Raw genomic sequence first — 25,149 nt, forward strand, 5'->3', positions numbered from 1 at the left:
TGTGCTCAATAAATCCTTCAAACCGAATTTCGAAGAGGAAGGGGAGGGGGTAGCCCTAAACACCGACCCCCCGCTGGCTATAATCTGCCTCACAGAATGCCCTTAAGGTAGCGCACAGCCAAATGTCATTCATTAAAGATACTGTAATTATTGTGTCTCTAATAATGTGCACTCGAACAGTTTTACGCAGTTCAATCATCACACCATAGCCACGCGTCGTTCGACCCTGCCGCGCTTTTGCTGTCGTTATGAAAAATTCCATGGCAACGACAATAGCCTCGCACAAAAAAATAAAACAAAAACTCAACAAACAATCACGGCAAAATTTTCTCATCATTGGTTTATTTTTTTAAGTATTACGACGCAAAAGTTTTATTTTTAATCAAGAAATTAGTGTTGTATTATTTGGTCCGGAGCTGTTGTTCTTGTAATGGCCGCCTCCCATCGGCAGCACTGTTTATTGATCTCCGGCACATGGAGAGCGTAAACAATACTTCCTCTGTGCTTCGGCATACGGGCTCTGCGTCGATCAAGATCGCCAAATGGAAGATCCAGGCGGGCAGCCGCATTTCTCAAGGCACCGGCATTCTTCTGTACCACAAGAACGGCTCCGAAAAAGCGGGCACGCAGCAGCAGTTGTGCAAACTCAAGTCCGAATGCAACGGCACCGTGGACACGATTGTGGCTCAAGAAGGCGACGTCGTAAACCCCGGGTACGTCACCGCACGGTTCCGTTTTTCTGTCCGACTAATTACGCCTGAAACCGCCATCGCCGGCTGGCTTTTTCGAACGGCGTTCGATTCTTGTTTGATCGTGCAGCGTTCGACGAATCGGAGGGCACCAGTTTCAAATCTAGCGAAGCGCGCGCGCGTTTATTTTGAACAACGCGATCGGGTTTTAGAATGGCAAGGAGCTGAGCTAGTTCGTACGCATTAACGCTCAAATGACTCGGCTTAAACACCCGACGCAGAGACGGGTCGTAAATACCGCGAACGCTGATGTTTCATGTGTATTCCCTCTTGCGCCCGCGTTTGCACGCCGTGTCTCATTAACATCAATGCGATCAGGTGACCGGATGTGCCTGATTGGCAGCGAAATCGAAACTCTAGCTTACGAAGAAATAAGTGAAGGGTCCATTTCGATGCTTTCGCTTAGGCTCGCTACACCGCGCGCATTCGATGTTTCTCTCGTTCCTATCGCGTTTGTTGCGTGCAGTTACCAAAGCAACAGAGTCAGTTTATGCCCGCGCCGAGCCGCTTGATGCCTTCTCCCACCGAGTGCCTCGTTTTCTTGTGTGTGTATGTTTTCGATTGCCGGTTGCGTCTTTTTTGTGCATATGCAGTCAGCGGAAATAGCGCGTGGAATTTGTGTTGAACGCGCGCTGGTTCCGAGTCAACATTGATTAGCTTTTATCGTTTCTCTCAGGGATGTGTTGTTGAAGCTGGCTCTTTGCACGCACCCCGTCGTCATGAAGGACCTCTGTGCTGAATGCGGAGCTGACCTGAGAGAGTAAGTTTTTACACGCTTTAATTTGCACTAACTTAAGATGAAAAGTTTTGAAGAAGCAGGCACTTGACCAGAATTTTTTTTTCTTCAAGAGGTTGAGTTCCACTGCCTTTTATTTAGGTTTTTGAGCGCATTTGTATGTGTGCATGTGTATACTGTATGCAAAACGAAAATAGGGGGTGGCGCTGAATTCCCCCCTTTCCTAAAATATACAACAAATTTGAACTCTGAAACATTGGACACAAGCTTAGGAGAGAAGCCACTGGACGTATGCTTGATCCGGAAGGAAAAACTAGCCCTCATCTTTGAATTTACAATAACTCACTGTCACCGCTGCACTCCGGACCCGGTCTGTGACGAACTCTTCAATGCCATTAAGATGCTGGCGACTTCTGTTGCTGCAATCCGTGTAAGAACCTCTCTAAGGCGTATTCAATCAATCCTTTAAGCTCACCTAGACATTTTCCTGTGGCCTCCCGAGTACAGCTTTGTCATTCTGTGTACAGGAGGGCCCGTTTTCTCTGGCCATTCAGTTTGGCTAGTTTTCATTCCTATGAACTGGTAGATTATGTGATATGAGCTATGCCAAAAACATTGAAAGCAAAGCATTGATAATGGGTTTGTTTTCTTTCTTTTTTGCTACAAACTAATAACACCAACATATAGGGCACGAGATTACGGGGGCATTATTAGCAGTTCTTTAGTAGGGTAGTTATGATGAAAATATACAGAAGTTAAAGTGAATGAATAGACAACTTGCTGCTGGCAGGGATAGAATTTGCTACCTTTTAGTAGCATGTGTTGGATCTTTCTAAAAGGCTTACTTTCGAAGTTTTTGCATCAGAAAAACATTTGTGACCACTCTTACATCAAATAGTCAAAAAGTGAAGAACGGAGGTCTTAAATTTGGAAGTCCCTGGACTTCTATAAACTATGCCAGCACCATCGAAGGGAATGTAGTTTTCTTCTTTCATACTTGCGTGAGATCTGCAAAATGGAGTGGTCTTCAGTAGTGATCCTTGTTTTCTGTTTTCTCCTCAGGCTGGGAGAAGCACTACCAACTGAAGCCGACATCGCTTCGGTCAGCATGATTCACCACGTACCTGAACTTCGCGTCTCACAAGAGGTGAGTCCTGGTGCCGTCATTTAAATTGGGGTGAACTGAGGTGACAGAACGCGAAATAGTGCCAGCGAAAAATGCTTTGGTGATTGTGTATCGGGAAGTAACCAGATCCAACGGGGCCAGCATACACATTGCTACGTACACATTAACAGGTATTCAACGATTCGTATTTCTTTCAGTCATCACATTTCTCTGGCCACTTCGTTATAGAGTGCTTGTGGAATTCAAACGCGACATCAAATTTTCTAAGTGTAACAAGTGGTACGTGCAATCGCTCGAGGTAAACACATTATGACGCAACGAATCCAGCTTCTAAAGATAATGCTGGCTTTAATCTACACATTAGCGTCAAAAGCACACCGATATTACCTGAATGGTGACAAAAGTATGTGCGTTACTTAGCCCTGAATTGTCCCATCTTACTTCTTGAGTTCTGTACACCATGAAATAGCGCCGTAAACTGCTCATATATACATAGAAAACTATAGAAGATAATAGAATCCAGTACATAACAGATTAATTTTCAGAAATGCAAGAGTTCTAAAGAGACGGTTGGCTAGAAGCTAATTGAAAAACTGCCTGTCTGAGTCGATGGTCCATTAAAAGGCAGACAGGGCAGTGGCATGAATTAGTAGTAGCCCCGGTAGAGGGGCGCTCAAAATAATTCACTATCTATATAAATGCTAAAAGCAAGACCTGAAGTACTATGAAAACAAGGGGCAAAGTGTATTCAATTCATCTAAACAAAGAAATGCGTGCAAGGGTTACAATAAACCAATGCAATCAACCACGAATAGCAATGAAGAACACTCGCTCATCATGTGTGTACAAAGTACTGTGGAACTTCCTCTGGTGAGAAACTTTTTGTGGGTGGGTATCTAATAAAAAAAAAAAAACTGGTCTGGGGTGCGGCCTCACTGGCAACCACCAGCTAATAATGCACTCCATTACCAGAGCAGGATTGTCCATCCAGGTGCAGTACTTGGCCTCGACCTCCCATGACTAAACCAATTAACCCTTGGCCCCCAGTCCCCAGAGGCTGGGAAGCAACTGTCCAAGGCAGCGGTCAGACCTGCGACGCAGTGGAGGGTGCTAAGAACCTCTAGGTCCAGACAGGCCGCCATTGAAATCTGGATTTGGCTTCATTCAACGCTAAAACGCTTTCCAGCGAGGCTAGTTAAGCTGTGCTATTTGAGGAATTAGAGGGTGTTTAATGAGATACATTAGGGCTCAGCGAAGTAATGAGGACTTATAAGGCTTATACAGCGCTGAAGAACAGAGACGTCTTATGCTACCGTTAATTAGTTCACAGAAAAGAACTAGAGGTGCTATCTTTTGTCCACAAGGATATAGCTGGCAACATAGAGGAACACTATAGCATCACCGAGAGCGTGGCAGATATCGTAATTAAGTTTAACAAAAGGTACAAGTTGATGGTGCCTACATCGAACCATGATGGTCATTTGGTGGAATGCTTCTACGGAGACATAGAGTCAGCAATTAATAAAAAAAACGTCACAGTACACTATTCTGATGGGCGATTATAATGCCAAAGCAGGCAAGGAACAGGCCGGAGACCATGCGGTGGGGGAATTTGGCATCGGCTCTCGCAACGCCAAAGGGGAGTCATTAGTAGAGTTCACAGAACGTAATGATTTACAGATTTTGAATACCTTCTTCAGAAAACGGCTAACTGTAACTGAATGTGGCAAAGTCCTAATGGCGAAACTAATACAGTCGAACTTTGCTACAACGAAAGCCGCTTCAACAAAATTTCCGCAACAACGAAAAATTCACGCTTTTCTGTCGGCAGCCCATAGGAGTCAATGCATAAATATGGTCGCCATAACAAACACTTTTTTTTTCAATCGTCTCACTTCAACAAAATTTTACGATGTGATTCCAGGCTTAGATACTTATTGCTATGCAGTAAACCCAATTTTTAACATTTCTATGCATTTTCAGAGCCTAAAAATGTGTCAACAAAGTCTAAAACACGCATTGGCACCACCAGAAACCGCGGCTATACCGCCGCTGTTCAGCGAGCATGGGCGCCGCCAATGCTCGATAGCGATGGCTATGAGACTGCCCTGCTTTTGTTTTGCCATTGGCTTGCTTTTGAGCCGCAGACGATCCAAAGCTGAAGCTCAGTCGCTCAGTTCATGGTTTCCTTCTCGCAGCTTCTGGGTGCAACCGCGACACGATGCCTTTTTCGATTCCGATGCTTATCATTATGTTCGCGCTTAGTCAGTGAGGTAACGAATCAGCGTGGCTGTTGATCCGCATTATCAACAAAATCAGCTAGCTGCGAGTGGTGGATGGTAAGAATGGCTTAGAATAATGCAAAAGTCGCCGCTCCATGATACCCTGCCTCCATTTCAGCGTTGTCAGATACTTTTGACAGTGGACAGCTTCTGGTGTTAATGTGTTGATATGATTGATATGTGAGATTTAATGTCCCAAAATCACCATATGATTATGAGAGACGCCGCAGTGGAGGGCTCTGGATATTTCGACCACCTGGAGTTCTTTAATGTGCACCCAAATCTGAGCACACGGGCCATTGTTAATGTGTTAATGAACTGTTTGGTTCGTTCACGAAAGTGGTGCTAGGCGTTGTTTTAGCGTGCTTTTCACTATGGCATCGCTATACATGGGTGAGGATCACGTCGTGACGCTGCTGGGAAAAAATGGAAAGCAGCGTACATTTTCTTGAATTTTTAAATAAACGTTCTTTTGTTTCGCTAGCTCAGATCAGCTATAGTTTTTTCAACTTCACTACAACAAATTTTTTCCGCACCCCGTCAGTTTCGTTGTAGCGGGGTTTGACTGTAGTGAAACAGACTTCATTCTGTGGGTGCACACCCAGGCATTGTACAGGACGTAGAAGTACCGTATTTACTCGCATAATAGGCGCACCCCTAGTATGGTCGCGGAAAATTCGATTTTTTTTAATTCCGCGCATAATAGGCGCACCCCGAACTTGGCCATGATCAGAAACGATTCTACCCCCCAGCGGTACAGTTGGAACGCGGTCCCTGTACCCTGAAGAAAAAAAGAAGGCAAATCGACGAGCAAATAAAGAAAATTTGAAGTGCAACGACCTAACCAACGTGTTTGTCGAAATAAAACTTGAAAAAAAAAAAAAGCGCCCATGAGTGAAAAAAAAAAACGGCTGTTCCATCAATTACTGATACCCCCCAAATCGCCGCGCTTTTTGGAGGTCACGTGTACAACGCCAGGGGCTCGATCGCCATCACCACCATCAGAGAAAAAGAAAGAAACGCCATTTTGCAAACTCTTTAGAGTCAATTGGCAGAGGTCTAGAAATTAGATTTTCTTCGATTATGGTTTTGAACTGGCAAAAGTCTAGCATAAGCACTGACTTCGAAAACGTAACACTGTCTGAAGCATCAAAAGTCATTCGAGATCTACCATCGTCAGCTCCTGGTCCAGATGGAATCACAGTCCTTATGATTAAAATTTTATTCAAGCTATCCCCCGGCGACATCCTCAATCTTATAAACTACTCTTTAAAGAATGCCTGGATACCGTATGACTGGAAAATAGCAAAGGTAATCCCATTAATAAAAAAGCAAGGATTAGGTTTTACCATAGAAAATATCAGACCCATCTCGCTAACTTCGAACATGGTGAAACTCATAGAGAGGGTTCTAAAGGGCCAAATAAACTCCTGGATGACGAATAAGGTCATATTAAAGCCAAATAAAATTGGTTTTCGTTGTGAATGCTCAATTTGGTGCGCCCATGTGGATTTAGAGAGTCGAATACAGCTTGCTCGTAAAAGGAAACAGTACGCCGCATTAGTAACTCTCGACGTAGCTAAAGCGTACGACAGTGTCGAGCACTCTATTCTACTGACCACCTTGCAGAGTCTAAAGTTTCCTCAGTATATTACTGAGTGGATAGCAGAATTCCTAAAATCAAGAAAATTGTATTGCGTGAAGGGTGGCTGTTGTTCGCATAAATTCAAACAGAAACGTGGTGTTTCCCAAGGGTCCGTCCTATCTCCAGCATTATTCAATATACTGATGAGCTCTATTCCAATTGTTCAGGATGTCAGTGTCTACATTTATGCAGATGATATCGCGTTCTTTACTGCAGAGAGCGACATTTACTCTTTACATCAAAAACTGCAAAGATATATTAATACACTAGAAATTTGGTTGCAATCCATTTCATTGTCATTGAACATCAGTAAAAGTGCGTTCTTGGTGTTTCCTATAGCAGATACAGTTTCAATTTCTGTATTGTATAATGGGGAACCTATTCCACTAGTTGATTCAGTCAAGTACTTAAGAATGATTTATAATGAAAAGCTAAATTGGAGCCCACACATTGAATATATAACAGCAAAGGCACAACGGGCGTTAGGTTTATTATGCAGGTTAAGCAACAGAAAATACGGGCTGCGCAGACACACGATGTTAATGATATATAAAATGTATGTGCGACCAATATTGGAATTTCGGTGTGTATTATTCTCGGGGGCCGCTGGTTATAAAATTAAACCGCTAGTAATGTTAGAGCGAGAAGCCCTGCGAACATGCCTGGGACTTCCCAGGTTCGTGGCAAATAATGTATTGTATCAAGAAGCGCGATTGCCAACACTCCTCTGTCGATTCCGCATTCTAACGGTTCAAACCTTCTTAAAGTTCTACAGTTTACCGGCGCGAAGATCAGAGTACGCATTTATCAGCGACCCTGACTCTTTCTTTCTTGCACATTGGCCTCGATTTCATACCCCTCAGATAATTTTTGTTAAAAAGAAACTGGATTGCATAAATGTAGACATTAGCACAGTAATTGAAACTAATTCCTCAACCATCAACATTACAATAGAGTACGATGAAATTTTCCCCCCACAAGCCAAGTTGCAATCTCTTAGATTTTTTACCACTACATTAAACGATTACTTGGTACATGCAGAAACAAAAAATGTAATACCTACAGATGCTTCTGTCAACAATGAAAAGGCAGGCGTAGGAATTGCGTCTGGTTTCCTCGGCTGGTCTTTTTCAGTGAGGCTTCCAGATTTCACTCCTATGATTGAAGCCGAGCTAGTAGCTATTATTTTAGCTCTTCGTAAAATTCCTACGACCGAGACCAGTGCAATCATCCTAACAGACTCACTTTCGGTGTGTGCAGCTCTGACAACCTCTGAACAATCTCGTGCCCTAGCAGCATTCCACACATTAGCACCGCCGCATTTAAAACTCCTCAAATTAGTGTGGGTGCCAGGTCACTGCGGATTACAATTAAATGAATTGGCAGATGCTTTGGCACGAGCATCACTCGATGAACCAGTAATTTCAGTACTTCCCGAGTTAGAATACTTATCAGGGGTTCGATATAGGAAATTCGCTATTTTTACAGATAGTTAAGAAAATATCACACAATGGACAGATTATCAGCACCTCAAATTTCCATGGAAACCCCAGTGCAGTCCGTCAAAAAAAACTTGAAATTATAATCTCCAGATTCCGGTGCCGTGTCCCCCCATTAAATTTTTATTTACACAGAGCTGGTCTGACACTTTCCCCCCTTTGTCCGTTCTGCGAAGAATCAGAAACTATTGAACATTATTTTAGCTCATGTCGTAACTATGCATTAATTAGGAAACAACTTTTAGATATTCCATTTGCAAAGCTAGGTTTAAATTTAACCACAGAAAATGTTTTAAGTTTGGGTGCCTCTGTTTTGGGAAATTGCCACAGAGATGCATTCGATGCTGTGTGTAATTTTATTCAAGACTCTAAACGTTTTTCAACATAAAGCCCACGTTAACAGGTACTAAAAAAAAAACCGGGTTGAAAAGTAATTTTCAAATCTGGATGAATCCGTGACATACCAAATTAATCGGGTTTGGCAAAACCAGCTGTCTGGTCGGCTCCCAAAATCAAGTTATAGTTAATAGTGCCTACTTTATTGTTGATTCTTTTTTCTCACTATCTAAATCTTTGGTTTTTTTTCATTTTTTAATATACTATCTTCACTGTACAACTCCCCCCCCCCCCCTTTTTTTTTCGTTGTAAGCAATAATGCAGTTATCGTTCATATGAGACTACATGTTCTCTTGGCCAATCCCCCAGAGTGGGTATGAGCCATGGATTAGAGGCTACAAACAAACAAACAAACAAGCGGTGTGCGTATGTTGTGGTCGTGTATTGAACTTTGGTTCCACCATGGGGAAGTATGTGAGCTACACGGCTGGGTTTAAACTGAAGGCAGTGCAGTACGCGCTGGAGCACGGCAACCGGGCTGCAAGCAGGCATTTCGGCGTTGGAGAAACCAGTATTCGGTACTGGAGGGACCACTCGGACTCCGAATAGGGAAAAGGAGGAACATCTACGACTTTTGTGTAAATAAATTTTACGTGTGTGTGTGCAGTTGACGGCTCTCGCTTGTTCATTAAAAGGTACGTAGGTATGTTTGTTTTATGCTGAATTAATTGGTAAACGATAAAGTCGCCTTTTACTTGACAAGTGTGCAGATTTAAAGCGCGAGAACCGAGTTGAAAAAATTTTCGAAAATTTTACCCCGCGTAATTGGCGCACCCCTAACTTCGAGCCGGATTTTCTGAAAAAAAAGTGCGCCTATTATGTGAGTAAATACGGTAGTTGGCAAGATCCGATGCAGTAACCATAGATTGCTGAGAGCTCGTACTCACAAAGATTTCAAAATGCAAAGTCAGAAACTGACACACAAGAAGTCAATTAGTAAGCTAACGTTGAAGTGGAAAGTACAAGAATTCAGAGTTTTGCTTCAGAATAGATTGCGGCTTTAATTGGAGGTAACCGACGTTAGCGTTGACACAATGAATGATAACTTTACTAGTATTATCAAAGAGTGTGCAGTGGAAGTTGGAGGTACAGTCACTAGACAGGTTGCTGGCAAACTATCTCAGTAGACGAAAAATCTCTTTAAGAGGCGACAAACCATGAAAGCCTCAAGTGCAACCGACAAAAAAGAGCTAGTGGGTCTTTCCAAAGTAATCTATAGGCGTAAGGTAGCCAACGTCAGAACATATAACATGGAGAGAATGGAGCAGGCTGTAAAAAGTGACAGAAGCCCAAAAGCTGCAAAGCAGGTCTGACCGCTGCCTTGGAGAGTTGCTTCGCAGCCTCTGGGGACTGAGGGCCAAGGGTTAATTGGTTTAGTAACGGCAGGTAGACGCTAAGTACTGCACCTGGATGGACGATCCTGCTCCAGTGATGGAGTGCATTATTAGCAGGTGGTTGCCAGTGAGGCTGCACCCAAAAAAACTTGTGCATAGGCAAAGATTTGATGTGTATGCACTAAGGAACAAGGAAGGCACTGTGATAACCAATATGGATAGAATAGTTGGGATGGCGGAGGAGTTCTACGGAGAGTCTATATAGAAGCCAGATCAACTGGTATGATGTCGTGAAAAACAATAATAGCCCAGAGGAATTCGACATCTTACCAGTAACGACAGGGGAAAGAGCGAAAGCCCTAGAAGGAATGCAAAAAGGCAAAGTTACTTGTGAGGATAAGGTAACATTGGACCTGCTGAAAGATGTCGAAGAATTTGTGTTAGAAAAACTGGCCACTTTATATACAAAGTGTTTCTTGGCGGGAAGGGCACCAGAATCTTGCAAGAACACTGACATAATCTTAATCCATTAGAAAGGAGACGTCAAAGGGATGAAAAATTACAGACCAATCAGCTTACTGTCTTTTCTCTACACACTATTTACCAAAATAATAGCTAATAGAATTAAAGTGACTTATAGAGTTCGATGAACCAAAAGACCAAGCAAGGTTTAGTACAGGCTACCTACTCCACAAGAGACCATGTTTATACTATCAATCAGGTAATAGAGAAATGCGCGAAACAGAATCAACCCTTATACATATTTTTGACAGATTACGAGAAGGTGTTTCACTCAGTCGAGACATCAGCAGTAATCCATGTTCTACGTAATCAGGGCATCGACGAACCCTACATAAACATACTGGAAGAAATCTGGAGTGGATCCACAGCCACCATAGTTCTCCATAAAGAAGGCGACAGAATCCCAATAAAGAAGGGTGTAAGGCAGGGATACACGATCTCTCTAACGCTATTCACCGCGTGTTTACAGGATGTTTTCAGGACTCTAGATTGGGAAGAATTAGGGATAAAAGTTAATGGAGAGTATCTTAGTAACCTGCGGTCCACTGATGACATTGCTTTGATGAGTACTTCAGGGGACGAATTGCAGATCATGATCACTGAAATGTGCAACAGTCTCAGCAGAAAACAATACTTTGCGATAAGTGGAGAAACACTAGAATTTGTAAAGGAATACTTCTACTTAGGATAGGTAGTAACCCTGGAGCTGAACCATGACAGTGAAATAACTAGAAGAATAAGGATGGGCTGGATCACATTTGTCAAGCATTTTCAAATCATGAATGGTAATCTACCACTAACCCTTAAGAGGAAGGTATATAAGAGCTGCATCTTGCCGTTACTTACCTACAGATAAGGAACCTGGAGGCTTACAAAGTGGGTTCAGTTTAAATTGAGGACGATGCAGCGAGCGATGGGAAGGAAAATGATAGGCGTCACCTTAAGAGGCAAGAAGAGAGCAGAGAGAGTCGGGGAAAAGACCGGGGTTAATATCCTCTTTTCATATAGCTTCTACACTAGCTAAGGAGGGAAGGTGTTTCAAGCTGAGAAAGGGCACCTGGTGAAAGCGCAAAGAAAGGGCTGTTGTTCAGTGAAGAGATGCTTTATTGGAGCTTTTAGTCGTCTGCCTGGGTCCAAGCCCCAACCTCTGCTCTTATTTCACATCCGAACATCCTGTTTTCAACCCTCGGTGAAACAAAGGGTATCCACAAAAGCCAGACCCACTTGGGGGCTTACATAACCACCACCAATTGCTTCAACACTTTCATGACGGACACGACACGAAACAAGCCCTTCACAATATACAACATGCAAGGGGATAGCTTCTCAGCGCAACACGTGTTGTCACACTCTTTCTCATGTTATCCCATTTATCAGCTGATGTCCGCGGGTTAGCCATTCCCAGGACCGAGCTCAGTAAGTTTGCGCAGCTAAATGTCACTTTGTAGGAGCATTGTTAAACACAGGGAGAACATTGGCAAGCTTTGTGCACTGACACTGGATGTGTGGGACAGCGAGGGTGCGTGCGACAGCCATTGGGTGCGTGTGACAGCCCTCTAAAGAGCACTCGCTAAGGACATACAGCGGGGGGAGAGGTCAAGCTCGTCTGCATAACTTGAAACCTAGATGATCGCGTGTCGCCCGGTTCTTGCGAGATGCGTGTTCCTGTTGGCTTTTCCCTTTGTCCCAGACAGGCGCTGGCTTTGACGGCTGTGCTCGTGACCTGTGTGAACGACCAAGTCTCCTTTCTTAACCATGTGCGGGTCTTCCGCGTCCCCTTTCCTGAAATGGACAGGTTAGAATAGCGGAACGGGAGCCCACTATGCATTTCGCAGCACCCGCATACTTTCCACCACAACAACATGGTGACTCTGTCTACCTCATACTAACTGATATCATAGTTAAAGTCAAGAAGAAAGGACATGGGCCTGGCACGCAGCCCGTAGACGGAATAACCGCTGGTTATTAAGAGTAACTGGCTCGATTCTTAGAGAAGGCAAACGCACGAGATGGAGACAAAAAATTAGATTGACCGATAAAAATAAAAAATTTGCAGTTATAATGTGGTTCCAGAAAGCATGAAACCGGGTTGATTGGCAGACCGTGGGAGAAGTCTATCTTATGGAGTGGGGTGTAGTCAGGCTGATGATGATGATGATGATTTATTTCTAATTTGTGGCAGACTGCGCTGCAATGATTGTAGCTTATATTTATTACTAAGACAGGAAAGAGACGATAGACTGACTGTGGCACGATTTCTGATAATGGGGTAAATTTGAAATAAAGGGGCACAATTTATACCCTGTATTGTGATAAGCATTCGGGTGACATAGCCATGCTATTATGTACATGGAAGTCATCAATTCAGATATTAGTCTCATGCTTCTCTATCGTTTTGAGACTGAAAAAGGCAATAGAGGCGTGGTAAGTTTATTTCAAACATCTTTATTTCGGTCTTAACATACAAGAAAACGGCATAAAACTACTTTCAGGTGGCCCCGCCACGGTGGTCTAGTGGCTAAGGTACTCGGCTGCTGACCCGCAGGTCGCGGGATCAAATCCCGGCTGTGGCGGCTGCATTTCTGATGGAAACGGAAATGTTGTAGGCCCGTGTACTCAGATTTGGGTGCACGTTAAAGAACCCCAGGTGGTCAAAATTTCCGGAGCCCTTCACTACGGCGTCTCTCATAATCATATGGTGGTTTTGGGTTGTTAAACCCCACAAATCAATCAATCAATCTACTTTCAGGTGAAAAAAAAAAACTGCGTAATGTCCTTTTTTTTGCAAATGAATTTGTTTATGACATGTAACTACCTTAGACACCTGGGGACTACAATTTTAGAGCCCGGATGATGCATAATAAATAATTACAACTTCGCTGCCAACTATTCAGCAGTGCTGTAACATATGCTGAGAAAAAGAGACTATGGAAAGTTCTATTTTCTGTTGTAAAAGTGAGAAATAAAAGTACGACATTTCTGGGAAACACCATTCTCATACCTGCCATGTGTCACAACTGCTTGACATGGAGCGACCCTTTGTTGAGCTTAAAGTAAAATAATGCCCTTTACACAAGAAGTTCATGTTTAATATAAAAAAATATTTGCTTCACAATTAATTGTGGTTGCTTGAAGAAACGAGCCCAGGTGGGTTCACACAATTTGAAGAAGCTATATTAGACTCCCAATACAGCTTGCAATCGTTTATGACCTGCAAACCAGAGATGTTGTCACCGGCAAATTGTCTTTTCGTTCACTTTATTATTTCAAACTACCATTGGATTACGAGGGTTGCTTTAGTAAAGGCCTTTGCAAGTCATGATCATCTGGTGTACTCTAACATGCAGCAAAATCTAATTAAAAGTGCCTCTAGGATTTTGCCTTCATTTAAATGCAGTGCTGTGGCCAGAAATATTTACTGCAATGTATGGAGGTGTTGTATATGTATATTATAGCACACTTTTAAGTCATTCAGTAAGTTGTGAGATGTTCATAACTGCACTTCGCAATCTGCCTATGCACATTGTACATAATGTTAATGGGCAGGGAACTATATATACTGTATTCACTCAATCCTAAGGGTGAAATTGCATGGCGCGATTTCTGGCGTGATTGGCGTTTGGTCCGAGAGATGCGCATTTTTTTTTTTGCGAACGCCTTTGCAAAATCGCGGTGTTCCGTCGTGCATGGTGATAGGTAAGCAGACAATATTTTGATTAACGCTATTGCGAAATCGTGCCGCCATGCCTTCGTTCTCTGAGCAGAAACAAAAGAAGACGTCCCACATGGCGCTTCGCCCCTTCATCTTCCAAGCAGAATTTAGGGGGCGTACTGGTGTTTTGTTTCTTCCAATGCCTCCAGACGCCACTCACCTCCACGTATTTCGGAAAAGCGTTTTTGATGAAAATTTTGCAACCTGGCTAATGTAGCACGAAAACGCCGCTGCTTTCTTTTCCTACGAATGCACCCGCATCTGGGACAATGGGGGCGTTCTGTACGTGAAAAACGAGCTATGCAGTTCTGCCTCGACACGACCACAATGGGAGATTTTCCAATCTGTAAGTGTGCTTTTCCGCGATGCATATTTCCCCTACGAGTGGCGGCATCGGTGGTGCTTCAAGTGGAAACGAGGTCCTAGTTGCACGTGCTGGGGCTTGTCTATTGTCCATGTTTATATCAAGGCAGCCAAGCCAACATTTTCCACGTCTCATTGTGCAAGAAAACTGTGCTCGAATACATTGCCTTTAGTAAGAGGCTAGCTGCCATTAGTAGAACAAAATGCATGGCAGAGAAGCGCACTTATGGATTAGGAAAGTCTCCTAATATGACGCCAGGGGGGACTCTTCATTTATTTGAGGAAGAAAAAAAATATCGCATTTTGGTATTTGATTGGGACGTGCAGGTAGCCTTTTAATAGTGAAAAATCTGGAAAAAAAAAAACAAGAAAAGAACTCCGGGTACATTTCAGTACTAAATGCAGTATGTTTAAATAATGCTCAGTGCTTTTAAACCGTCTTTGCTGTCCCCTTCCTTCATTCCTTTCGTTTTGTGTTTACTTTACAGCAAGCACTAGCCTGACTTTTCTTGTACGTATCGCGGTTTTCATTTTTGTATATTGCGCCCTCTTTTCATGGGGTAGTTGTTAATAGCAGCCGTAACGTGTCCATGGGTGTTTTTCATTGTCGGTGTATTTTATATACGCACTCAAATCCACTCACTCAAAGTCCAAGACTTTTGCTCACTGAAGTGGTCTCGAACATTTGCAGCAAGCTCGTCAGCTGGGCAAAGCGGATGAGGCGAGGCTGCGCAGCTTACGCAAACTGGTCCTTCTTGTCGACCTGGACCAGACTCTCATCCACACCACAAGCAATTACGTACCACCGGACATGAAGGTACCTCGTCCTTTAACTACATGAATGTGTAGTACAAGCAGTAGTGTGCTGAACTGGGCTGTTCAGTAGATCACTAGTGTGGGAACAACCACGGCTGGAGACTGGACAGTTGTTCATGTTCGTTGAAATAAATATTGATGCGTTGCTCTGGTAATGATTAGCTGTTTAAATATGAAGAAACAAAAGGACAGCACTAATAGACATTGAGTGTAAGATTCCTTCGCGGCTCGGAGGGTTGTCTTCTCGGTTCTCCATCTCCCCTAGTGGTCAAGTACTGTCCCGTGCCCTCATTCGGCTTCACCTGCAGCAGCCCCGTGGTGTCAGGTTACAGCCAGAGGAGCTCGTCCCGAGTTCACTCCCGAGGCTGCAAAAAAGGTCATTTTTCTAGGCCTGGGGATCGTATGGTAATTTTATCTGGCTTACGCTTCTTTGGAGAATTTTATCAGCAACAGGGACAGTGCAAGAACGACAGACAAGCCATTTCGTCTCGTTTTTTTTTTCATTTTTTCCATGTTATTTGAGATGTCTAATTAATAGAGTTGTAGAAAAAGTGAAATTTTAGGTGCGAAGTAAATTCGAACATTGAAGTGTAACTGCAATTGAATAGAACATTTTTCGAATACTTTGAAGTGCAGTAGATGGAATGAAAAGGTGGAGAAGAATAGTAAGCATATTTCAAGGAGATAGCAAAATTTAAGTATTTATTTTGGCAAGATTGATAAAGCACTGGCAGGTTTGTATTTCATACTTCTCTTATCACGAATGAAGCAATGCAGAGGCCGAATTGTGGTTCTATACATGGTTTTGCTTTTACCAAAGTGTTGCCGAGAACACATTACACGTAAAAGGCAAAAATACTATTTCCTAAGCCTCTCTTCTTTCAACTTCTGTAGAAGTCCAACTTATACAGTAGACAACGGTGTGCCCCTTTTCAGTCCGCAGTTCCGAATCTGCCTCATAGACGTCAATTTATAGGAACATCTGAAATTTTGGATGTTAAAAGCATTTGGTGTTCGATTTTTCGATCCTGCTGCCTCAATTTAAATTCTAAAACAGCATTAACTGCCACACATCATCTCCATTCGAACCAGAATTTTTTTTTTTTTTAGTCTATACATTTGCGGGCATAGCAGAGCCTGAATGGCATCTTTGCCGCAATACGTGGATGATGGGGAGAAGCATATTGAAAACCTGAAGGGGCCCCTGGCAATCGGACGTTAACTGTATTTGTCTTTGGTAAGTGGGAATAGTTCGAACAATAAAAACTTCAATGCGAATAGAATGCAAACGCTATCCGAAAAATATTTGCAATTTAGAATATTCGCATATCTCTAATAGTTATTGCACATGTAAAGAGACACTTGTGTCCACAAAAGTACAGGTCAGTCTGCCTGCTACTCTGCATTGGAAAAGGGGGACAGAGAAAAGAAAAAAAGATTGAAAACATTGATTTGATAAGCAGATGTGCAAGGAGTTGACTTACCACAGCACACAAGCGGGCACATGGCAATCTTTGTTAATGTGCAGGCATCAGTCGCAAGCGTAAAGCACTAGTACTTAATTAATAACAGAAAGTTAGAAACAGCTATACCCCATGTTCGGCAAGAGTGTCAAGGAGTCTGTGTGATGCCCTTCTTAATCAATGCTTCCCAATCATCCTGTAGGATACATTGAATTAAATACATAAAAAACCCCGTAACAGCTGCACTACGGTGAAACCTAAGGAAGTGCGTAGCAAAGGCAGCCCGAGGGCCCAGCGATTCCTATTTGTAGATTTCCCATGCTCTGCTTACCAAAGCGTCGATGATGTCAATGTTTCAGGCAGGCATTCAGGTTTCCCCGCACGACTAAAACCCTGTGGGAGAGATTCGAACGCTCTGCGTGTGACATGTATGTAAACTTTTGTGGCGCCTCATCGACTTCCTGCTTGTTACAGCAGTCGAGATTCGCGCCATCTGCAGTGAGTTTTGTCAAGTTGTTTCCCCCCATCAGATGTAGCACCAGTACTGCGCCATTGAGACGTAAGGGGAGGGGCATTCGCTTGCTCAGTCATGCGGTGGCGCCTTCCCTGACCGACCGCAGAGCGCGCCGCCAATTTTCAAAACATCTTAGTGATTATAGTAATTACCGCAATCACTTCTTGGTTATTTTGGTTAAAGATGGTATATACAAGATTCATGCATTAACTTGGTTCAAAGGGACTGCCAGGAAAAAATTTTCTGATGGTGATGCACATAGTCAAATCAGCGGCAATGAGCGTGATTTTGTCCAATAAAGAAGTAATTATAATTTTAACTTTATGTTCAAAGTCGACAAAATGTGATTGCTAGCGTCACCCAATAGCAATGTGGTAAATCTACCGGTAGGACAAGAAATCTTTCCAGGTAGACTTCTTTTGCTCAAAAAGAAACATGTAATGCCTAAAATTGTATTTTACACACTTTAGGCCGCTTTAGGCTGTGCCATTGACACATTTTTGCTTTTTTTTTTTCTCACTTGTTCAAAGAGGCATCTCGTGGCACTGTGTTCGCTTGCCTGCATGCCTGCCTTCAAACGGCGGAGAAACAAGAGCGTGGCGTCCTCAGGGGTAATAAAAACCACAAAAGAGTGTGTGCGTGCCGTAAACAACCACTAAGGTATTTGTTTTATCAATAAACAAAACTTGATGAAGCCTGCAAAAACCGCTCGCGGTTTCACTTTTCGACGATCTGACATCACGTCTCATTGTCTGCATCGACCGATGTTGTGGGCATTCATCCCACTGATAAAAGGAGACCGAACGCAGACAGAAATATTCTGTTTTAAAAATTTCTACACACTTTCCAGAGAAACCACTGCAAGATAAGACGCTTCAGATGGTAGACAGTCCCTTTAAGCGTTGCTGTCCTTGTTATAACTTGTATTAAGTGCTTTACTGTGCGCGGGATCACGCCATGTGAAATTCATGGACGGATAACAAGCCGCACCCCTCAAGTGCCCTGCACTTGACAGTTGGATATATTCCACACACTTCTCTATCAGATGGTTTATAATAATAATAGTAGTAGTTGTAATAATAATAATAATAATAATAATAATAATAATAATAATAATAATAATAATAATAATAATAATAATAATAATAATATCTGGGGTTTCACGTCCCAAAACCACGATGTGATTCTGAGAGACGCCGTAGTGGAGGGTTTTTTTTTTCGACCACCTGGGATGCTTTAACGTGCCCCTAAATCTAAGTGCACGGGCCTCAAACACTTTTGCCTCCATCATCACTGATTGATGGTGTAGCTATAGTATATACAGTCTGCACGAAGTCATGTTTGGTGCTCTGATGCATTCAGTTCTATAATGGCCCTTCATGTGCGTGCAGGGTGTGCACCACTTCCAGCTGTGTGGGCCCCAGTCGCCCTGGTACCACACGCGGGTGAGGCCAAGGACGCAGCACTTCCTGGAGCAGGTGTCGCAGCTGTACGAGCTGCACATCTGTACCTTCGGGGCAAGGCCATACGCGCACGCCATCGCCGCCCTGCTGGATCCCGATGGGCGGTACTTCTCCCACCGGATCCTCTCGCGAGACGAGTGCTTTAACCCCACTTCTAAAACTGGAAATCTCAGGTAAGGCTGTCTGCACGGTTGCAGTTTCAAAGGGCCAGTAAACAAGCTCGTGGTAGGAATTTTCATAATGGTAATGTAATTGTGCACTTGTACAATGTGAATATACTCAGGCCTCGATATAACAAACGTGGATATAACAAAATATCGGTTATAATGAAGTAATTGAAGAATGGTCTTGTAATGGCTTTAGTGTTAGAACAATACTTTTATAAATAACTTATTTTCACACAATATGCAACTTCGTTATAATGAGGTTTGAGTCCACAAAGAACGAGGACTTATGGTGATAGATCTGGAAGACGTCTTTACTTCATAAGGGCTGGCTCTGAATCCCTACTTCACTCTCTTCTTTCCTTTAGTCTCTTATACTTCCCTCTAATGCCCCGCTTCTTCATTTTCAACAGTGAACATGCTGCTACGAGAACTTTGTGAATAAGTACTGTAACAAAGAAGTTGCAGGGTTTAGAACAACCCACTTTTGCTGCCATCAGTTTCTCGCATGTCGTCCCCACCCTTTTCTGACTGCAAAGAGAAATAGCCCCTTGTCAAGACTACACCCACTTCGTAATGTAACATCAGCAATATGTGGTCGGTGCCCAGCCAACGACCGAGCAACGGTCCTTCATATGCACACGCTTCCTAGCGGCGAGGTGGGGGAGCGCAGGGCAAGTAGTACGAGGCACCGGTGAGCATAAGTCGACGATATCACTCACAAATCGACTGACTTGGATTCACTCAGACTCGGATGAAGCCGTGAGTTTGAGTGAAAGTGAGTCCGGGTGAGTAATATTTGTTTTTGTGAGTTTGAGTTTAAGTGAGCCTGGTTGGAGAAAGCTTTCCTGAGAGTGAGTGCGAGTGAACCAGTTAAAGAAAGTTTTGGTGAGTCTGAGTGTGAGTGAGTCCTAAGTGCATGATACATTTTTTAAGTGATTTATAATTTAGAACACCCCATTGGCGGTTATGGCACATTCGGGCGACGTGTTAGTGCATAGGGAAGCTTCGCAAATTACTATAAACTGTTCCCTCATCTTACCGTTCCTTTTAAGGGGAGATGCGAGTCGAAAAATGCACTTTTTTTTTTTCGCCTGTTTTTATTTTCGCCTGTTTTAATTAGAATATTACCTCTACTGTTATGAAAAAAATAATGCAGGTCAAGACTTAGCTGGAAATGCTTTAAAATTGCATCTAAAGAGCACATGGTGCCTGTTGAAAGGTCCAAAGTGTGGTATTCGAGCACCTTGCTACTGATAATGCGCCGCAGCTCGCCATTGTTGATAGCATGAGTCGAGCCTCACTCTTCAATTAACAACAGTTTCTCTCGCTGATGCAGCACTAGAAATAATAAAAAGAAGCACTCTTCTGCGCATTTTTCGAGTGCCGCGACTGGCTTATCACGTGGTACGGATTGGGGGATCACCATTGGCCGCTGCGCGCCTGTATGTGCTGTGAAACCTATTTGCGGGGTCCATGTCTTGTCGAGCAGCGCAGCTGAACAATGCTTTTCTCGTGTAATTATCTCCGTTATGAATGAAAAAAAGCATTGCTTGCAAGTGAAAGCCGTTGTGCGGCGCGCTTTGTAGGTATAGGCTATGAGCAGCTGGTCCAATTTGCGGCAGTTGTTCGTTTTCAAAAGCCAATGCATCAAAAGTCATTCACACCTGTCAGCCGGAATGTTTGTGATGCGGCAATGGATGACGTCAGCGCCAATCTTGAGAGGTCGAAAGAGCTCGCAGTGAGAGAACTTAGCAGGGACGACATTGCCATTATGTATGACAATATGTGGCGCAAACATTGCTACAAAATGGCAAGACACTGGACTTAGTTTGGATTTCGCAGTCCTGTCGAACCCTAGCTTGCAGTTGGCATGACACTGTACTTAGTTTGGATTTCGCAGTCCTGTCGAACTTCTTCCTAGCTTGCAGTTGGCACAGGGCTCTGCCAGATGGAGCGGAAGTTTGGCAAGCGTTTCATGGCCCTGTCTGTGAGTGAAATGTTTGTGAGGAGTCGGCTCGCAAAAGCCGTGAGGGACAAGCCGAGAGGGACAAATATTTTAGTCGCAGTGGCCACTACTAGAAGGATTGTTCTTTTTGGTGTGCAAATTTCATCTGATTTAATGATATCTTTCATAAATAAAAACTCAATTTTAACTTTAAAACTTGTTTTTCTCAAAACACAAATTTTGCCATTTTTTCCTATGTGCCCCTTCTTTTTTGGGCACTTCTAGTGCTCGGATATGCATGAAATTTCGCCCAAATTTTTTCCAAAGTATGACAAATGCAATTATCTAGTTTAAATATTATTATTTTATTGTATAATAAAAATTTTATGTATACCTTTACTAGGGTAAGAGAAAGATGGACTTTTTATGTCTATTATTTTTCACGCGTATTGCATATTTTGTATGTGCTTTCTAATTAGTTATTCGCACTCTACACTTTATTTGAAGCATTATGAACTATGAATGGTAAAAAATTACATAAGTTTAGGGATGAAAAGAGGAGGGCAAAAGGTTTAATGTTTTCACTTTGTCTTGTTGCAGAGCTAGAAGTGTATAACTTGCAAGAAAACTATCTATATACTTGAAATCAGCATAAAAAGTTGCATAAACAGCTGAAGTTTCATTGCTCTAGGGTGACTATTAAAAAAAAGTGTCTTCGAGTAGCATCTTCCCTTAATGTGATATGGTTAAAGAGTTCACTTCGCAGAATTTTTATTTTCGGTGGTGTTGTTGTCGTCTTTGGTTGTGAGTGTTCAGGTTGCGACAGCGTGTCCCGCTCGTCCCAAACATGTCAGGCACATGCCTTGGACTGACTATGTAGTTTTGACTCATGGGAGCTGGAGTTAGAGGTTCTGCTTTTCAGCACTCCAGCCCTCGTGGTGAAGACCGTCGCAGGAAGGCTGTTTGTACTTGAGATCGAGCTTCACGTGTTTTGAAACATTAGGCACCGCCAACAATTAGGCTTAACTCCACTCGTAGCACCTGTGTGACAGACGAATTTGAACTTTGCCAACAAGTGCATTGGGCTAGCAAACATGCAAAAGCGAGGAAGCTGCAATTGGCTTTGTCACAAGCAATGACTCGCGTTGTTTGCTGGCTCCTCTGAATAGTGAATAGGCATTTTATGCAACGGCAGTGTACAGTGAACCCCCTCTCCCCCCATCTCATGGTCAAGCTTGATGTGTAAACTTGTATATTCATTTTGCAGAAGTCTGAATATTCTGAATTGTAAAATTTCATTGTAGGATCGAATTGAATAGCAAACCTATTCTTTTGTTGCTCGGAAAAGCTTCCATCAGCAACAAGTTCGTTCTTAGCCTTTATTTTGCTTTTTTCTGCCGTAAACTTAAAGCTTACCCTTGCCCCATATGTAGTAGACTCTCAGTGAAGTGAAGTCTGTTAAACAGAACGACTCTTAAATGGAACACGTGTTTCTAACAGGACTGGTTTCGTCCTGGCACTCTGCACCCCTGTTCATCTCTCGGTAAACGCAACTCCTGGTAAACGGACGTATTCTCCTTGTTATTCAAGGTTCCATTTAATGATGTTTAAGTCATATTGCATGGGGTCGTACGAAAATTCCAAATGGGCCAATATGCTCAATTATAGAAAGTGTCTAGAAAACAAAATAAACAGACCTGTATACATCAGTACTCTTAGATTTTTTTTATGCATACATGAACCACGTACTTATTTATTTTGCATTGTAAAAGTCACAGTTCTCATCATTACCATATTTTTTCACTGCATGACCGCAGCTCGTTAACGCAGCACCTTAACCAAAACGGTCTCTGCACCCGTCCCTCATTACATACTGGTACCATTGACACACAGAAACTGACCGGCAAAAGATTGTTTATTCATCGTCATATAGCAAGTGGTTTCTGACCCTGTTCTTGTTTTTAGGGCGCTGTTCCCTTGTGGTGACTCCATGGTGTGCATCATTGACGACCGCGAGGACGTGTGGAACTTTGCACCCAACATGGTGCCGGTGAAGCCGTACCTGTTCTTCGACAAGACGGGCGACATAAATGCGCCGCCGTGTGCTGTACCTGAGTCCACTTTCTTCCCCACGGCGGTAAGAGCACTTGACATTTGCAGTCGTGCCCAATATAAGCTGCAACATGCTGGTCATTGGTCAAAGTGGCGCTAACCCTGGACAGCGCTGCTGACATAGAAAACAGCCAGTGTTGACATAGAAAACAAGATTTAAACACTGTTCAGACTACTGGCATTCCCAAAACTACTTTTAAAAACCCCGAAGTCTAGGACGAACTGCCTCTGTGAATTTAGCACTTTCATCTTTTCACAGCCGCTTAAAAAAACATATAACGCAAAATTTAAGGGGGCCCACTGGTCTTAGACATTGTTTTGTTCATTTATTCAGTGATCTTGATCAAAGTTTTTAGTATTATGCAGTGTTTTCTGCTGATTTCAAATACTTAATTAGTTTTCCTATCACTCATCTTATTGTTGAGATAACTTAAGGGGGGAAGTGGCTTTGAAAAAAAACTTTTTTATTTGTTGACCTACAGCAATGAAATTTGGCATGCATACTCATAAGTGTCTAAAATAGGGAAATATGCAGTTTCATCATGATAGCTTCAGTAGTTCTCAAGTTACATAATGCTACACGATCCAATTACATGGTCTGCTCGTGGAAAGCCTAGCGCTGCAACAAAACATGCCAGGAAGCTGCGAATGATGTTGATCTTTACTCAAAAGAAAGCTACAGGGTATGACACTCTCGGAATTTTTTAATAAGTTCTCGTTTCTTTTTTAGAGATCATCATGGCTGCCGACACACATTGTCAGAAACAATGGCACGGACAAATCATCGTCTAGAAAAATAACAGGGCCACAAAACAGAAATTGAAGATTGCTGTACCCACAAGCAGTGTTCAGGGATTCAGGGAAAAAAAACAGAATCAAAATCGGTCCAGTCATTCTCGTGCTACTCTTTCCACGAGCAATGCACAATGTCCAAAACACACTTGTGAGAAAAAGCCTGTCGAAGTTTTCGGCAGGCTTTTTTTTCAATGAACTTTTTTGTTTCTCGCTGGATATTGATGAAAATTGGCACAGGCACTAAGAATAACCTCACAGTGCTTTCATAAAAATTTTGAAGCGATACCACAAATACTTTACGAGAAACAAATTATTTCTTCACTGAACCATGTAGAGGGGCTGAGCATAATGTCAAAAAAAAAAAAAAGCAGTATTGAGAAAGCTGCGTTTAAAGTTTCAACTTTTCTTTACGTCTTTAGGACACCAAAAAATTGTGATCTCAGGTTTGTCTTGTGATATTTGACTTCTTTTCATGATTTACTCCTTTTCATGAGTTACCAAGAACAAGTATGAATTTCAAACCAAGTTCTTTGTATGAAGGAGTGGTGTGATAAGTATGACAGAAAAGATTGTAATTGAATAAAACCATATACTGAAATTATTAAACATACTTTTTTGTGCTGAAGTTGTAATTAGCGTAATTAAGTACTTGATTACAAATATTCATTGAACTTTTTTTATTTGGAGAGAAGTTTATTGCATCAGAAAAATGGATCACACCATGACGGCCTATGCCTTCTTTCCAAATAACAAAGTTATGGGCAGAAGACTGGTGGCACGGGAATTTCTAGCAGTATAATTAATGACACGAAACGGGCATATAAAAATTCGTGCCCCTGATTCACACATGCTCTTTCGCCGCTCTAGCTGTGAAACGCATCATCATACAGCCGGTCGCGGAAATTCTAATCTACAGCAATTCATCAACCTCGGAACATTCATAGACGTTCGTGGAGATATCAAGCACGCTCCAAGCACGTCTGAATCGCATCACAAAAGCTTACTGACGGCACTCCATATGACCGTGGGGTGCGCGGCCGCGTGGACAGTGCAGCCGGCGCGTAATGCACTTGCCGGCGGCGTTCGATGACGATCCGCGAAATGAGTAACTACGAAGACAAAAAATCGGCACGCACTGCACTTGGCATCGCATTTTCGAATGACGACGCGCGAAACTGCTAGCTGCTGTTCCGAGCGATCCTTGGCAGTTAGGGGGGGGGGGGGGTGACGAGCTTGACTGTGTTGTCCGCTGCCGATGCGTAAAATGCCCGTACAATATTCGGAGGAGCTAGCGAGTGATGTGGTACATTCCTTGCGAAGAAGCACGTCACCAAGAGTGCGCTTGCGCGTCGTTCCTGCCCGCAGTCTCGCTGTCAGCGGAGTTTGGCCTAAAGCCGACTCCGATGACGCGCCGCACTCGTAGACCGCCGCGCGCCCGCTCGTAGTAATCTGATCGTGCATCCGGTGCGGCCACTCGTAGTAATCAGATCGTGCCGCCGCTTACAGCTTC

At 43.0% G+C, this 25,149-nt stretch overlaps 1 protein-coding gene across 3 annotated transcripts in view; it reads left to right on the top strand.

Annotated features, from left to right (window-relative positions):
- The first annotated feature begins 411 nt into the window (after positions 1–411).
- The window catches only part of Fcp1 (RNA polymerase II subunit A C-terminal domain phosphatase Fcp1), a 62,164-nt gene continuing 37,426 nt past the window's right edge, over positions 412–25,149 (top strand). For 2 of the 3 annotated variants that reach the window (XM_037430619.2, XM_075869573.1), the window contains exons 1-6: positions 412–713; positions 1,426–1,509; positions 2,548–2,632; positions 15,056–15,181; positions 18,549–18,793; positions 22,698–22,869. In XM_037430619.2, the coding sequence (XP_037286516.2) occupies positions 475–713; positions 1,426–1,509; positions 2,548–2,632; positions 15,056–15,181; positions 18,549–18,793; positions 22,698–22,869 (951 nt within the window). In that variant the 5' untranslated portion in view covers positions 412–474. Of the gene's footprint in view, positions 714–1,093; positions 1,295–1,425; positions 1,510–2,547; positions 2,633–15,055; positions 15,182–18,548; positions 18,794–22,697; positions 22,870–25,149 lie in introns of those variants that run through there. The other variant, XM_075869571.1, reaches the window with a different exon arrangement.

The sequence above is a fragment of the Rhipicephalus microplus genome, chromosome 7 (genome assembly GCF_043290135.1).
Source record: "Rhipicephalus microplus isolate Deutch F79 chromosome 7, USDA_Rmic, whole genome shotgun sequence".
Classification (NCBI taxonomy): domain Eukaryota; kingdom Metazoa; phylum Arthropoda; class Arachnida; order Ixodida; family Ixodidae; genus Rhipicephalus; species Rhipicephalus microplus.